At 42.7% G+C, this 18,075-nt stretch overlaps 1 protein-coding gene across 1 annotated transcript in view; it reads left to right on the top strand.

The window, feature by feature from the left end:
* The window catches only part of btbd11a (BTB (POZ) domain containing 11a), a gene marked incomplete at both ends in the record, with an annotated part of 165,977 nt that extends 159,023 nt beyond the window's left edge, over nucleotides 1–6,954 (top strand). The window contains 8 exon segments of the mRNA XM_080851622.1: nucleotides 902–1,164; nucleotides 2,966–3,144; nucleotides 3,779–3,884; nucleotides 4,472–4,574; nucleotides 4,996–5,077; nucleotides 5,711–5,779; nucleotides 6,296–6,409; nucleotides 6,733–6,954. Of these exon segments, the coding sequence (XP_080707748.1) occupies nucleotides 902–1,164; nucleotides 2,966–3,144; nucleotides 3,779–3,884; nucleotides 4,472–4,574; nucleotides 4,996–5,077; nucleotides 5,711–5,779; nucleotides 6,296–6,409; nucleotides 6,733–6,954 (1,138 nt within the window).
* Between the last annotated feature and the right edge of the window lie 11,121 nt (nucleotides 6,955–18,075).

Below are 18,075 nucleotides of genomic sequence, written 5' to 3'. Positions count from 1 at the left end.
TAACGCAAGTCTAGAAAAAGGGGCCGACGCACGCAAGACGTGAAAAGTCGCGCAAGGGTCGCGCAAGGGGCTTGCGCGGCCTCTTGCGCTTGCGCTTACGCTTACGTAACTGACCATAAATCAGCCTTTAGGGTTAACAGGTCCCCATTCACTTTGAATGGGGTGACGCCGAACTGAACGGAGCCACAATTCAGTTCGGCAAAGGATGACGACACCCCATTCAAAGTGAATGGGGATCTCTCACCCTTAACGGATCAACGCATTCCAACGCGTACGTGTGAACGCAGTGTCACACAAGCCCAGTAGAGTAGGTCATGAAATCTCAGTGATTAGCCTGAAGGATCCTGGCACCTCCGTGCACCCGGCGCTATGAGGGGCGCTCTTCAAGTGATGATGGAACGCACACAGAGCAGAGTCCTTATTGTGTGACGATGGTGCAGATGAGCTGTTTGTTTTCATTTACATTTAGTCATCACATTTTAGATTGACCATGGTTGGTTGTAATGAAAGACTGGTCTCACACATGCTAATTTGACACACCATGGCCCAATCACTGAAAAAGGCAGAGAAAAGACAAAAAATATCATTCCACTCAGGAGGACAATACGTTCTCTGTGTGGCATTATAATGGATCAGTGGGATCACCATGACAATATGCAACAACAAAAGCATGGGTTGTTAATCAGCTTAGGCATGAAAGCTTCTCTTAATCAGCCATGTTGTTTGTTTGTGTGTGTCTGTTCCTGGATCACATTGTTTTGTTGCAGATTTTATGCTCCGAGCAATCATGTTGTTTTTCTGCTGTGCATTAGCCTGATGTCTTGTCATCCGTTTGCCACAGTAAAAAAAAAATCTGAGCTTCAAATCTTTTTTTGCCCCTTGGTATTCCGGAATGTTCCAGGAATGTATTCCGGAAGCTTCTGTCGCAGGCCGACAAGGACAAGGGCGACTCGCTGTCACTGGAGGAGATCTTGGCCGAGGGCTCGGAGGCAGGCCAGAGCCAGAGCCAGATCCAGAGCGGGACCCTGACCCTGAAGCGGGCGCCGCAGCAGGAGGGCGCTGCCACGCGGATCGGGAAAGCCAAGCTGCGCGCTCTTCGGGAGGCCATGTACCACAGCGCAGAACACAGCCATGTGGACATCACCATCGACATCCGCAGCCTGGGTCAGTCGCACTAGCAGCTAACAGTAATAAGCAGAGTACATTATACAAACACACACACACACACACAACACACACACACACACACAGTCACACACACACAGACACACACACACGTCAGTATCAATGTATCAAGTATCAGTCTTATGCCGAAAGGCCCCCAAGCTTGTACCACAGCTCCGAACACAGCCATGTGGACATCACCATCGACATCCGCAGCCTGGGTCAGTCGCACTAGCAGCCGACGATAATAAGCAGAGTACATTATACAGTCAGAGGAAGCTTAATATCCCATCCCACACACACACACACAGACCTCCCCACCCCTGACCGCATTCCCTTCAAACCCACTGACCCCTACCCACACACAGCTAGAGCCAAACCCACACACACACACACCCCTACTCACACACAGCTGGAGACAAACCCACACACCCCTACCCACACACAGCTAGAGACAAACCCACACACCCCTACTCACACACAGCTGGAGGTATTGAGATATTTGAATTACTTAGCAAAATAATCTTGCTAATTTAATACCATGAGCAAGATCCTAAGCAAAATTATGGGTGGGGTCAGTGCAATGCTCCCACATGCCACACGATAGTTTTAGTTAATGCACAACAGACTTTGCTCATGGCCTCGCTAGATGGCTTCGCTTGATGCCCGTCAATCAAATTAGGGCCCATAGTATTCCAAACAGTCATACATACAGTACACACATATACACATATAAACATCAACACATATACATACATTCTTGTACATTATTTAATACTATTTACGTAGATTCGTAGATCAGTTTAGACAAGGTAGAGTGCTGAGTTGATGGCTAAGCTACGATCCTCTTCTGCGTCCTGCACACAGCTAGAGGCAAACCCACACACCCACACACCCGCACACAGCTAGAGACAAACCCACACACCCCTACCCACACACAGCTAGAGACAAACCCACACACCCGCACACAGCTAGAGACAAACCCACACACCCCTACCCACACACAGCTAGAGACAAACCCACACACCCCTACCCACACATAGCTAGAGACAAACCCACACACCCCTACCCACACACAGCTATAGACAAACCCACACACCCCTACCCACACATAGCTAGAGACAAACCCACACACCCCTACCCACACACAGCTATAGACAAACCCACACACCCCTACTCACACACAGCTGGAGACAAACCCACACACCCCTACCCACACACAGCTATAGACAAACCCACACACCCCTACTCACACACAGCTAGAGGCAAACCCACACACACCCGCACACAGCTAGAGACAAACCCATACACCCCTACCCACACACAGCTAGAGACAAACCCACACACCCCTACCCACACATAGCTAGAGACAAACCAACACACCCCTACTCACACACAGCTAGAGACAAACCCACACACCCCTACCCACACACCCCTACTGTAAAGTCAAAGTCTGTTGTGCATTAACTAAAGCTATCGTGTGGCATGTAGGAGCATTGCACTGACCCAACCATATTTTTGCTTAGGAACTTGCTCATGGTATTAAATTAGCAAGATTATTTTGCCAAGTAATTCAAATATCCCTATGTCTCCAGCTGTGTGTGAGTAGGGGTGTGTGGGTTTGTCTCTAGCTGTGTGTGAGTAGGGGTGTGTGGGTTTGTCTCCAGCTGTGTGTGAGTAGGGGTGTGTGGGTTTGTCTCCAGCTGTGTGTGAGTAGGGGTGTGTGGGTTTGTCTCTAGCTGTGTGTGAGTAGGGGTGTGTGGGTTTGTCTATTGAGCTGGCTCCTCTTCTGCGTCATCAGGTGTCCCGTGGACGCTGCACACCTGGCTGGAGACGCTGCGCACCTGCTTCCAGCTGCACCGGCGGCCGCTGATCCAGGGTCTGCTGAAGGACTTCAGCTGCATCCAGGAGGACGAGTACACCGAGGAGCTCATCACCCACGGCCTGCCACTCATGTTCGAGATCCTCCGAGCCAGCAAGGTAGCAGTGCTGTCTGTTATGTATTTGTGGTTTCCACTTTAGAGTACCTTGTTAATGTGAAAGACAAACGGACACGGCTTTATGGCTGAAGTGTAATAGTTTACTTAAGCATCAATTGAATGGGTGAGCTGCGTACAAGTCATGTATCATTGGCGGCACAGCGCCCACTAGTGGTGCAGGTACACAATAGTCAAGACATCACACTGTCCACCTTCATCTCACCTTTTGATGTCCTCAGCAGAATAAGATAATAGATAATATGTTTCATTTAACATTTAACATCTTTGTGTGTGACTAGCAGAATATGATAATAGATAGATAATAGATACTATGCTTCATTTAACATTCAATATCTTTGTGTCCGACCAGCAGAATGAGATAATAGATAGATAATAGATAATATGCTTCATTTAACATTCAACATATTAATGTCTGACCAGCAGAATAAGATAATAGATAATATGCTTCATTTAACATTCAACGTCTTTGTGTCTGACCAGCAGAATGAGATAATAGATAGATAATAGATAATATGCTTCATTTAACATTCAACATATTAATGTCTGACCAGCAGAATAAGATAATAGATAATATGCTTCATTTAACATTCAACGTCTTTGTGTCCGACCAGCAGAACGAGGTGATCAGCCAACAGCTGTCTGTGATCTTCACCCAGTGCTACGGGCCTTTCCCAATCCCCAAACTCATAGAGCTCAAGAGGAAGCAGACGTCACGCCTTGGTGAGTGAGCCCCCCGCATTTCTGTTAAAGATTCCTTTGGTAGGGGGCACTGTGGCTCAAACAGTAGCCCCAACCACATTCGGGCTTGACGCTCAAGGAGGTCACGGGTTCGAAGCCGGCCCGATGCCATTTCTCCTGTCCACTCCCCACCCCTTCTCCCTCTCATTTCCTGTCACAATCTACACTGATTTGTCAAATAAAGGCATAAAAAGCCCATAAACAAATCTAAAAAAAAAAAAAAGATTCCTTTGGTGTTAATCCGTTTGGTGAACCAGTGGCAAGCCTTTGGCTCTCTTACATCAAGACAATTTCTCATCTTTTCGGATCCTTTAAAAATGTTCTTTCAGGTCCTTTTTAAAATGTTCTTTGGTAAAGAAAAGCAACAGTGCCATCTAGACATTTAATACTTTATTACAGTCGTTATTGTCTGCCACTGCAGTTAGTCTGTCTTGTGATTGAAAGGGAGGAATTTAATATGGCCATGAACAGTGTTGTTAAACAATATAAGCGCCTTGGATGCCTTCCATTTTCTGATGCTGCATTATATTTACCTCTCGAAATTCGTCATGTCTTTGTTTATCTTCCAGATCCTCATTTTCTCAACAACAAAGAGATGTCAGATGTGACTTTCCTGGTGGAGGGGAAGCCATTTTATGCCCACAAAGTGCTTCTCTTCACGGCTTCAGTCCGGTAAGCCTCAGTCAGGGGGGAGTACAAACTGCAGGAGTTCAAACCACTTGTTCTGTCAACAAATATATTGTTTAGGTCCTATCAGCATAGAGAATCAGAATCAGAATCAGAAACAGATTTATTGTCAAGTAGATAAGCCCACCTGAAATTGTATCTGGTGCATGGGTGCATACAGTAAACATAAAAACATAAAAACACAAAACATAGAAACACACTAAGTACTACACATAACATAAGTACTACAGAACACAGTATGGAAACAGATATATATATATAAAAAGAGTGTATATAAAAAAGTAAAGTGAGAGGTAAAATGCAACAAAATTCAGTCCACTTGTATGTTGTATTAACCTTAACCTCTCTTCATCGGTGTTTCTCTCTCTCCTTTCTCTGTCTCTCTGTGTCTCTTCAATTCTCCCAGATTTAAGTCTCTGCTTGCCAACCGGCCTGCTTCGGAGAACACCTGCATTGAAATCAGTCATGTCAAGTATAATATATTTCAGGTATGAAGTGTATGGTGACTGACAATTTGCTTTTTAACAGCATAGAGTGCGATTTTTGGTCATTTACATTTGGGCTTGTTTGAATTTTAGGAGTGAAAAGCTCCCGCAATGGTAGCAGTCTGAGAGCTATGCCCCTATTCCCCACAGAACATTTTTATTATTAACAATATTGTACAATACTATAAATAGCAACAATTTTGCATTATTTGCTTCAGTGAATATAATCTCCATTTTTGAATAATGAATAATAAGTCTGTCTAGCCAACTAAGAATAAGTCTGTCCAGCCAACTCTGACCAGCAGCATTCTCCAGTGTGAGCTTGAAATCATGAGCTTTTCCCATATCTGACTAGATAGTCTCTTATTGTGTTCTTTATGTAAATTAGAGGTCATTTACATTTGTACATACTCAGTATGTATCCATTGCACCCCTTATCTCTGGTGATTCTCTAAATATAATTTGAAGTGAGAATTTAAAGTGGAATTTCAGCTTCATTCTGCTTTCAGTTGTAATATTTCTTCCCTTAATTACTCCCAGCTGTAGACAACAAAATATTTTAATGAGAGGCCAGTTATCATAAGATTTACCACACGTTTGTGAAAGTTTTGTGAATATTCTGTGCTGTTTTCTAAGTTGGTTATGCAGTACCTGTACTGTGGAGGAACTGAGTCTCTGCACATCAGGAACACGGAGATCATGGAGGTGAGCCCCTGCTGCTGGATGCCAGCTGTCATTTCACTCTCTCACCACAGGTGGCGCCTCTGAGTTCACCTGGAGCTATGGCAATCCCACCGGTGTCATATCAGGGATTTTTTTTATCTCTGCGGTCTAAATTGCATTCTGCTTAACTTTGTAGGCGATTAACATTAAAAGTTTTTTTTCTTTACTTTGTAATTATGTTCTAACATACCATAAACTAAGTTCAACCTGAGCTCAACATGTCTGAAACCACTGTCATGCTCAGAAAAAGGACAAGCTGTTGTTGTTAATGTAAAAAAGTAAGAATTGAGGAAGATGTCTTTCTTGAAGGTTATTAAAAGGGCAGATCTGGTTTCATCTTCAGGGAAACTCATAGTAACCTTTATATTTGTTTGTGTTTGTTTGTCTGTTTCATATTTGTTTGTGTTTGTTTGTTTTCTATTTGTTTGTGTTTGTTTGTTTGTTTGTTTTCTGTTTGTTTTTTGTTTGTTTGTTTTCTATTTGTTTGCGGATGAAAAGCTCCTGTCTGCAGCCAAGTTCTTCCAACTGGAGGCCCTCCAACGTCACTGTGAGATCATCTGTTCCAAGAACATAACAATAGAGACATGTGTGGACATATACAAACATGCCAAGGTCAGTCAGCATAAAATAATACACTCAATTTATGCTGTAAGAGTCGTATTGTCAAACAAATACTGTTGCCTGCAAAACCAGACTTTTTTGTGTGTCAACTTTGATGATGTTCGCTGGTGAAACGTATTTACTTCTACAGATTTGGCCTTCACCCTTTAAAATGAGATAGCTAAAACTGCTTATAGGACTTTTGAATGACAAAGGGTGGCTGTGTGTGTGTGTGTGTGTAAAGTGGCTTTTTAAATTACACAAAACCGTGTAAAGTTATTCAAATGAAAAAGTGAATTTTTTTTTTTTAAGTACATTTGTTTTCTTGTTTCTAGTTTCTGGGTGCGAACGAGCTAGCCGCATTCATCGAGGGCTACTTCTTGAAGAACATGGTGCTGCTGATTGAGCTGGAGGGCTTCAAACAGCTGCTCTACGACGTGCCCGCCGACAGCCCAGGCTCAGGCCCCCCGTACGACATGCTCCACGAGCTGGAGAAGACCCTCGCAGCCCGCATCCACTCCATACACCTCTCATCCTCCAAGGGCTCGGTGGTGTGAAGCAGCTCTCGCCTCACGGTAGCAGCGGTAGCAACGCCTTCACTGAATGATCTCCCACTTGCAAAACCACTCCCAACCCCCAGGGGGCAGCCCCCTCGAAAGGGCTACCACTGTGTGACATTCCGACAACATCCTCCCCACTATCGCCGTGGTGACATATGTCTGTTCCACGTACATGGAAGCCGAGGAACTCGCCTTAGACAGAGAGAAACATGCGTCGTTACCAGCTCTAAGCTCCAAAAGCACTGTTGTAGGGCTATATATGAGTTACACTAGTTTTATATCATTAGCAGTTTACGCATCGTGGAGTCTCACATGTTATGAACATTACTCGTAACTTTGGTTCCAGTGTTCCGAGATTATAGTGGACAAATTCTAGATGAAATATGACTTTTATTGCAGTTTTCGATCTTGTTACTAAATACTTGCAGCATGACAAGGCAAGGTATGTTACAACAAAATGAAAAGAAAAGAAACATGGTCACTGGATCTACATGATTAAGTTGTCATAAAACCAGTTTTATCAAAGTCAAGGTATTTAAAATATATATTAGTATTTCGTATATCTATTTAAAACCCCTACGGAAGGCACGGTGGGGAGGGATAGATATAGTCATTTTTTACCCAATTGTACTAGTCCACAAACGTATCTGATTTCTTCGTGGTTCACAAGCTTGTCATGCAGTACGTATCATTCATTTAAGTTCTTGCCAAGTGTTACTGGATCCAGACACCTGTGTTATTGGTAGTTCATCCATTCCTTAATGTTAGCCTAGTTGGAAATCGGTCAATGATGTCAATTACTTGCATGGAAAACACAACAACAACACTGCGTTGACTGCTCTCTCTCTCTCTCTTATAACAAACACTGTCTGTACACTGAAAACTGTGACCCTGGATTTGACCTCTCAGTTGGTGGAGCTCAGTATATTGAGACAGGACAGCAAACGGGACAAGGCCTTGTGTAGCCATGCATCCAGCAGCCTAACGCTGCAAATCCATGACACCGTTATGAGCGACGCGATTTCTAAACCCCATGCATTTCAACACGAGCCAATCCATTGTGACGTAGACCACCGTTTTGGGCGACGCGACGGATAAAAGTTCGAACATGTTGAAACTTATGCAAATGAGGAGCGATTTTTCCCGGCAGCGGCCAATGAGATTGTTTGGTGTCGTCTCTGATGGTTTGAAAATTGTAGGACTGTGGCATCGTTTGGTCCACAGTACACGCCCACTCAAAGCAATGGAAGCGGGTCGCGTCGCTGACATGGATTTGCAGCGTAATTGCAAGCCCTCGGACATTCTCCTCTCTTCTCTTCTCTTCGCTTCTAGCCTGCTGCTGCTTCCAGTGGATATGGTGCCAGCAAATGAAACTTTTAAATGTCGTTACAATCGTGCGGTTCTGTCCCTGCAGTTGCATGTCAGGCTCCTTTTCATTTTTTTTCTTTTTTTTTTTTCTGGTCTCTTTGTGTGTGTGTTAAGCTTAGTCTCCGTCTCATGTTGAAGGAGCAGTTCACTCCAAAAGGAATGTTAAGTCACCTCACCCTTTTTTTATTTCAACGCCAAAAGCTAAGACCGAGTATGGTGGTGATGATTTTCAAAGGCTAGAAAGTACAAAAAAAGCAACCATTTAGAGAGGGGAAAAAAACCAACACTATAGTTTTTACCGGCACAAGGGTGAGAAGTTGATAGAACATTTCATTTTGAGGTGAACTGTCTCTTTATATGTAGCATTGCTAGCATGGGTTTGTGTCGGAAGGTGAACAAGCAAAGCAGAAGTACTTCATGTAAGACCCACAATATGTTGCCATCCACCAGGGGCGTAGCCACGTGGTTGCCAGGGGGGGGGCACGGCCACCATTGGTCAGAGAATGGCCACCCTGCTGGCCCCCCCCCAAACTCACAGCACGGCAAAAAAAAAATACATACAAAATAACATACATAATATGTTATATGTTGCCGTTATATACAAAATATATATACAAAATAACATGGGATTATCAATATGACATCATTAGTGTCCATATGAAGCTTCAATCAATTGTTTATGGCTAGATGAGCGGTTAGAACACTGCTTCTCTGAGTGATGCAGTGTGTACGTTTAAAAATAGTAGTTTTTGACAATCAAGTGCCACCCCAAATAAAATACTGGCCAGAGCTGGCCCCCCGAGAAATAATGTCCTGGCTACGCCCCTGCTCTTCACTTCTATCTTCTACTCATCAACCAGACACCATCCCCGTCCCAGAGGATTAACATGTAGATACTTGTACGATAACACTGTTGACTCTTCATAGAACATTATCGTTTATTGTTGTCTTATCCAGTGCAACCCTAAATGTAACAGATTTAAATATATGTTTCTGTGAAAATTCATTTGAAATGACATAAAATATATTGGAGTTCATATATTAAATTGAACTATAAAGAATAGAATACGTTCTTGGAGTGCTGTTCTATTGGACAGGTTTGTGCGGTACGATTGTTTAATGTGCAAACCAAACTAGGCAGGCAAACAATAACCGGTAGTTGACTACATCCTTAAGGTGTGATCATCATGATAGCAAACTGTGAAACAATTACATTTTTAGCATTCACAATATTACTTTATTTTTTTACAATATTCACCTTTATTTTCTATGCCTCACAGATACATAAAGCAGAGAAGAGTATATATCTATATCTATATCTATAAATATATATATGATTCAGAGATGACGACCTTTATTAAGTGGTCACAGACAAGGACACAGAGATATATGAAAGTTGTTGTTGAGTACAATGAGGTGGAAATAATATCTACATGAGTCCAGCCTATGTGTTAGGATTATAGTGTATTGTGATTCAAGTTGACAGGTAATATAAGTGATTTATTGTCATGGATCGACATTCAAGGGTTTGCTTTTCCTTCTCTGTCTTTGTTCCCATTTGAACATCCATAAGTATGTGCAACCATAAGATGGCTGTGTCTGTGATTTACTTCACTTTTGTCAGGCCTGGAAAGAAACTCGCTAAGTCCTGCTACTGAAGACCGATAGCTTTCTGTGTCATGGCTTTTCTACTCTGTATGCCTGGACTATATACACTGAAATCTGCTTAATAAATGCAACCTAAATGAATCACTGATTTGCTCTGACCAGCACCCCTTGATGTCTCTGTTAGACAACACATGCATGTTTTCTCTAAGTCTTTAGGACGGATTGCATACATTTGCTACAATTATTTAAACTGTACATTGTACAAAAATATATACATAAATATATGATGTACTACATGTAAATATCGGGGGATGTGGCTGAGTTTAATAACAGGGAAAAAGAATGTTATTCTTGTGCTCCAGTGCAGTTGTTGACTGACATGCATTTATGTACAGAAAATAAAACGACCACAGTTTAAACACTCTCTCACTTTGTTTCACCTCGTATCAATATCCCGTCTGAGCATTGTATTGGTAAGGAGAATCGGGTGTAATTATTTGCGGTTGAAAATGTATTTTATTCAGTTTATTGAACCGTGGTTCATTGCCATTTAAGTACCAACTAAAAATATGCATGAATTCCACCAAAGGACAGTGTTTCTTCCAAAAACTGAAGGTGAATCCAACTTTGAAGAGAAAACCAATATGACTAGCTAAGGAAACACATCACTGTTGTCCTGGTGCTTGAGTAAAGATGGACATAAAAGTAGTAATTAAATAAAAGTAATCAATTCTGCAGCTCTGTTTTATGAACTTGTGAACGAGTTCACTACTCCAAATTGTTTTTAAAATGATTGCCATGACAACAAGCCACAACAACGGACTGAAAAAATACAGGTTTAGGTTGTTCACTGTGTCTCAACACCAAATAGGCTATCAACTGCCAAGTAGGTTATTTTACCATATACTGTACAAAGGATCTGATAATTTATCGATTGGACACATTGTATGATGCCAACAAGGCTTCACTGTGAGATCGGCTCAGGCTGTAATATCCATGTGTGACAAGCTCATTGTTAAGGGTCCTCTTTTGATATTTTGAAGTCATTAATCTCACCTGGAACACAACAGAGATGAATCAGAAGCTGAACAAGGGGATCATTCTTCCATTATCACTGAAACCATTGAGCAAGGCACTGTCATGTAGAAATCTGGATAATGTGTTGGACACTCTGTTGTTCACCTAATGCAGCTAAAGGCTTATTATTAATATGACCTAGGTGGAACCAGCTATACTGCAAACAAAAGTGCGCTTTTGAGAAAAATGTGATTGAAAATCCAGAAACAAATAACCACCATTCTATGAAGTTTATCTTCATACTGTTTTATTCCATACTCTTTCAATTTTTTAAATAATACAATTTTATTTTGCACCGATTCATATCTTTTATATTATTTGGTGCAAAAAACATTTGTGGACCAGTCAGAAAGCCCTTGATAATCCTCGGTTGATGACCTGTACATCCTGTATCTTTCTTTTTACCTCTTACTCTGACTATAAGCCATAAGACAAATTCTAGGAAACCCAATGACCTCCACAGAGAAAAATCACAATTGTTGAGAATTTTGGCACTTTGACTAAATGCAGCGTTTGTGTTGGAATGCCACATTCGAGTTTGTTGGTAGATGAAACAACATACAGCCAGAAACATGTATAACAAACATAAACATATTACTGCACAGCCCGCCAATACAGTTTCTTTGCTAATTTGACATGAAATAAATTGCCTCTTTTATTGCCCGGACAAATGCCAGGTTAGGTGACTGCAGTGCACCCATTATCTGTGTGTGAAAGAGACTCAAGGGGGCTGGCTCCTAAGGGCTGAGGAATGTCTGTACAAATAATGGTAGTAAAATGGTAATTTTCTTGAACAAAAACATAGCTGGAAGGTTTGCAGGGAATCCTCCTGGAGATCTGGACATGAATTTTATGCAATTGGACCTTCCTTTTATCAATCTTTGCTCTGTGTTAACGACCCTGTATAAATAGAAGAGTATACATCTGTCTGTGTTGTTAGGGGAAGGTGTCCAAGAGTGTCTCTAAAAATCTGAAGCAAACATGCTTTTTTTGAGGTGAAATCATACACTTATAACATGAAGATGACTGATCTTAGTTTTATTGTGTAGAGATGCCATTATTGACTGTATGGTGGATAAATACAGAATAACATTTTGGAAGTTCAATTTCACATTAAAGCAGCAACAAATAGTTCTGTTCCAAAACTAGCAAGCTAACTACCTAAAAGACATGCAAAAACCTTGAAAACACCATCAACAGCCCAGCTGACACCGACAGAAACTTGGCAACACACTTACTGGTGTCTTTAGGCAGTATAGCTGGCAATGGCTTGCTGTGTAAGCTTTTCTTCCATTTTTATCGGGTGTTCCAGCCCGGATCACAGAACTACATAGTGAATGTCCTGGATGGCTAGTGGGAAAGACACAGGTGTTTATCTGTCCTTCACATGACCATACGCTATTAAAATGAATTTGAGGATGATACAAAAACTATTTGCAAATGATACCATACCTCAAAAAGTGTTAAATTGTTGCATAGTGATGCTTTAGCTCCATGGTAAAGTGTGAAATATCGCTGTTCTAAATGCCACTAATCAGAATAGTCACAGTGGAACATGTGGATCTGGAGGTAACTGTGACCTTTGCTGTACTGTTTACCTGACATCCAAAATTCCTGACTCAGCTCCGTGCTAGGGCATACAGTACCAGTCAAAAGTTTGGACACACCTTCTCATTTTTTGAGAAGTTTTTTCTTTACTTTTATATTTTTTTTACATGGTAGATAACACTTGTTTTGTTCAGTATATTATTCCATATGTGTTCTTTCGTAGTTTTAATGTCTTCAGTATTAATCTACAATGTAGAAAATAATAAAAGTAAAGAAAACACTTAAAGAATTAAAGGTGTGTGCAAACTTTTGACTGGTACTGTACATAAAAAAAGGTTATTAAAGTTTAATCAGAGCACGGTGGAGTCCAAATGGCAATTCACATCACCTGCTCACATGAAGGGAAGGTAGCGAAGGGAATTATCAGATGCTGAGAGATTGCGCCGCTTCACAAAGCTGGGCATCCGGTAGTGGCCGTCACGAATGGGAGCGTTAGGGGGGTGGCTATACATGGTCCACAGACTGGGCGTGAAGCGCCGTGTGACAGAATCGGCCAGACGCAGTCGAAGGTTACAGGTGGAGCACACAATGTGGTTGGGGCAGCAGGGCTGCAGAGGTCTGGGTGTCTGGGAATGCAGAGACGAGCGCCTGGCAGGGGTGCCATCATGGATGAGAGGAAGTCTCGGTGCAACAACTGCACTGGCACCGTCGAGACGTTCAAGCGCTCTCTGCACCTCCGTCTGAACACTCCGGAACCCTGCTAACTCCTGCTGGTACTGGAGACCCAGACAGTGCAGTGTGCGGTCCAGCTTCAGGCTCTCCCGTCTCAGGGCGTTCGCCAGAGAGCGCTCTAAGGCAAAAGTACAGATTATCTTTCCAGCAAAGGTTGATGAAACAAACAGCAGGAGAGTTTAAGGCAGTAAAACATTGCTTACAAACCTTAATTTCCAACTTATATTTATAATTTGACCTGGTGAACTGGCTCTCATTGTGTAAGCACATTGAGAGCCAGTTCACCAGGTCAAATTCCTTGTTTGTGCAAACTTACTTGGCCAATAAAATCGAAAAAAAAATAAAATAAAATAATTCCTCTGAGATCATTACTATCGTTCACATACTACATCAACACAAACATGGCTTTGATGGCGTGGGTCAGTGACCTACCTCTCCCATTGTGTTGGGTTCTCCCTCTTTGCAGAGTCGTGAAACTAGCCATGTCTTTTCAACGCACAGTCACCATGACAGCTGTAAATATCCCTAGAACATAATCAAGCATAAAAATTACAGGCAAAAAGCTTATTCTTGCATTTACATGTTCAACCACTTTTAATGGCCTTTAGATGTGTCAACAATATAACATTACTTAATACATACATTATTTGACATGTAGCCCAAGGTTCAGATACAAATAATTGCCTATGATCACAGATTTGGCACTTACCACAAATAAGCTGCAAAAATAAGTAATGTATGCTTTTAGACGTCTCTCTTCCATTTGAACACACTGGTGTCGAGCAATCTGGGGAAAGGGCGCAGTTCTCCGATGGGGGTACCCTATTTAAAGTGTCGTAAAACTGACAATGAGTGGGTTTCCCAACTGTTCATTCCCAAATCCACTACCTTGACAACACACCCAGCAGGGACATGCAAACATGGGGGTAGAAAGAGTGTCTTCAGCCACTTGCACATTTTGACCTTGTGGGCAGAACGGCTCCCTGTTCGGCTACAAAAGAAATTGACTTGCCAATTTTGTTTAATTTTGTTATCATTAATGCAACTGAAGAGGGTGGGAAGAGGTGGAGCAGGGACTTGTGAACTTGAGAAGTGTTCATACATGCGAATGTATATTGTGAGCTGCATGTTTCTCCGTAAGACTGCCTCTAGTTCTCCTTCAGTCCTTGCTTCTAATTCTCCATTAGTTCTTAATTCTTGTTCTTCTTTAGTTCCTGCTTCTAGTTCTCCTTTAGTTCTTAATTCTAGTTCTCCTTTAGTTCTTAATTCTAGTTCTCCTTTAGTTCCTGCTTCTAGTTCTCCTTTAGTTCTTAATTCTAGTTCTCCTTTAGTTCCTGCTTCTAGTTCTCCTTTAGTTCTTAATTATAGTTCTCCTTTAGTTCCTGCTTCTAGTTCTCCATTAGTTTTTACTTCTAGTTCTCCATTAGTTCTTGCTTCTAGTTCTCCTTTAGTTCTTAATTCTAGTTCTCCCTAAGGCCTGTTCCACATAGAAGTGGCAGAATTCCTAACCTAAAGTTAGTTGAATTAAGTTTCTTTCTCTGAACGATAGACAGAATGAAAAGTCAGTTCTAACCCAAGGGGCTGGTCCACTGACTTAAACCTATGATAAAGATGTCAGAGGACTGGACACACTCTTCACAGTGTCAAGGCAGGAATCGTGTCATATCCTACATCATCACTAGATGCAGGGATTAAAGCAAAAGAAAATCATCTGACTGAAAATAAATGACTTTGGGTCGTGGCTGCATACCGCCTCGATATTTTAACTTCATATTATCACTTACTAGTTCAAAGCTAGGGCATAAAACCAATATTTTTTGCAAGACTTCACCATTCTTGTTAATGGGCTATAAATGACAAAACGATTTGCTGAAATCCAGGGGCATTTAGCAAAAAATTAGCCTGAATACCAGCCAGAACCCCGCCCACAAAATAATTTGGTCGGGAAGTTCGGTCTGGCTCTGCGGTCGTTGGGGAGACATTTTTCCTGGTAGAAAACAGTACAGTCAATCAAAGTGACTGGGCGGGCTTTATACGATGATCGACAGATGATGAACAGTAACGTAATCAACCACGTCACCAAAGAGCGCTCAGTTCAAATTCGTGTTCAACAAACATGGCTGCCGCTGGAGAGCTAATTTCTGTAGATTCTGCCATTGAGCCGGTCGGAATTCGGAATTCAGGAGATAGACACAGACAGGACAGGAGATAGACACAGACTGGAAATAAACATGCAGACAGGAGATACACACGCAGGTACATATGTGTACAGCGTGCAGATTTGGAGTGGAGCGCTGGTGGCGCAGTGGTAGTGTCCACGCTCCAAACCACCAAAGTCACCGGTTCAAACCTCAGCACAGGAGAGAAGGTGTACAGGACCTGGTGGACTCAGAGGCCCTGAAGCAGGTGGTACATCAGGATGGATTGCAAAGAGAAATACATGGGGGGCCTTACTTGGCCCCCCGAAACAATCTCGTAGAAAAGCAGAAGGTTATAGACTTTTTTCAGTGGGCCAACTTGACTTTTGGGAACCCACGAACCCAGTGAGCTGTATGTATACACCAGAACCAGAAGTGTTTTGTGTCAAGTTGGCCCACTGAAAAAAAGTCTATAACCCCCTACTTTTCTACTAGATTGTTTCAGGGGGCCAAGTAAGCCCCCCCATGTCTTTCTCTTTGCAATCCATCCTGACATCCCACCTGCCTCTCCACTTTCCTGTGCTGAGGTTTGAACCGATGACCTTGGTGGTGTGGAGTGTGGACACTACCACTGCACCACCAGCGCTCCATTACAAAGCTGCACGCTGGACAGATATGTACCTCCTGTCTGCGTGTTTCTCTCCTGTCTGTGTCTATCTACTGTCTGTGTCTATCTCCTGTCCTGTCTGTGTCTATCTCCTGTCTGTGTCTATCTCCTGTCCTGTCTGTGTCTATCTCCTGTCCTGTCTGTGTCTATCTCCGGTCCTGTCTGTGTCTATCTCCTGTCTGTGTCTATCTCCTGTCCTGTCTGTGTCTATCTCCGGTCCTGTCTGTGTCTATCTCCTGTCTGTGTCTATCTCCTGTCCTGTCTGTGTCTATCTCCTGTCTGTCCCAAATGACGGCTAAGTCCTGACATCAGCGTCATAGTCAAAATCCCACAAAGTCAATCAGGGGCTGGGGGGTTCAGTGCCTGGATTTGTAATGCAACTGGCTATATCTGTTCAGGTTCAAAGCGAAGGCTTCACCTGTGAGTGAGTGTGTGTGTGTGTGTGTCTGTTCAAGGCAGTGTTTTTTCATAATTTTCAGGTTTGTGTTACAATAATGGAGTTAGCCTTGAATGAATGTTGTTGCCATAGTGGAGAGGGTCGCCTTGTGTTTACCAGGAGGGGACTTTGAACCCTCAGAGACAACAGTCCCATGGATCTCTAAGCCTTAGACTTAACCCCACATCCATCCTGGTATATACTTTTGATGTACATGCCAAGCTGATCTTGAACATGTTTTAAATTGGTAAATTGTCATATAAAGATGCTGTATTGAACATGAACTGGGTCTGAAGATGTATATGTGACACGTCATATCTTCCCACCTAGACTGGGGTTTGAAAACATGCTGACATTTGCTCATTGGGTTTTAAGACCAACACCTTATCCCCACATCCATGATATCTACTGCTACTCAGCCTGCTAATATGATTTGGAACAATCTTGGATTGAAAGTGAACTGAAAGTTCATCACATCTACTTTGAACCCACGTGGACAGGTCACACAGCTAGTGATAGAGCTTTATTGTTGAGAGGATGTGGTTCAAGTTAATTAATTATAAACAGCAATCTTTTACCAGGTGTGGGATTCGAACCCACAATGACACACGTCCATTGGAGCTTAAGTCCAATGCCTTAACCACACGACCATCCTGGTTCTGAAAGCACTTGGTGATTAACCATTTACTTTTTACCTGGAGAAGTTAAACGTTTGGACATGGAATCTGTGCAGGGTTCTACCCAACATTTTATAAATGAGGGCCCTAGTCTCCGCTTTGGGATGCTGCTGTGGTCTCTCCACTTGATCTATCGACACACACACACACACACACACACACACACACTAGTCTCCGCTTTGGGATGCTGCTGTGGTCTCTCCACTTGATCTATCGACACACACACACACACACACACACACACACACACACTAGTCTCCGCTTTGGGATGCTGCTGTGGTCTCTCCACTTGATCTATCGACACACACACACACACACACACACACACACACACACTAGTCTCCGCTTTGGGATGCTGCTGTGGTCTCTCCACTTGATCTATCGACACACACACACACACACACACACACACACACACACTAGTCTCCGCTTTGGGATGCTGCTGTGGTCTCTCCACTTGATCTATCGACACACACACACACACACACACACACACACACACACTAGTCTCCGCTTTGGGATGCTGCTGTGGTCTCTCCACTTGATCTATCGACACACACACACACACACACACACACACTAGTCTCCGCTTTGGGATGCTGCTGTGGTCTCTCCACTTGATCTATCGACACACACACACACACACACACACACACACACACACACACACACACACACACACACACACACTCACACTCACACTCACACTCTCTCTCTACTGTGGGATGCTGATGAAGTCTCTCCACCTGATGTACTTGTAGAAACCCTCTGCCTACACCTACCCACCCCACCACACTGTCATGCATTAACTCCACTCCACTCATGAAACATCTACATACTCTCTGCTAGCCTATTTTAATTATGTAA

This window comes from Sprattus sprattus (genome assembly GCF_963457725.1).
Source record: "Sprattus sprattus genome assembly, chromosome: 14".
Lineage (NCBI taxonomy): Eukaryota > Metazoa > Chordata > Actinopteri > Clupeiformes > Clupeidae > Sprattus > Sprattus sprattus.
Note: the sequence above shows the minus strand (reverse complement) of the source record. Positions and strands in the feature narration are given on the sequence as shown.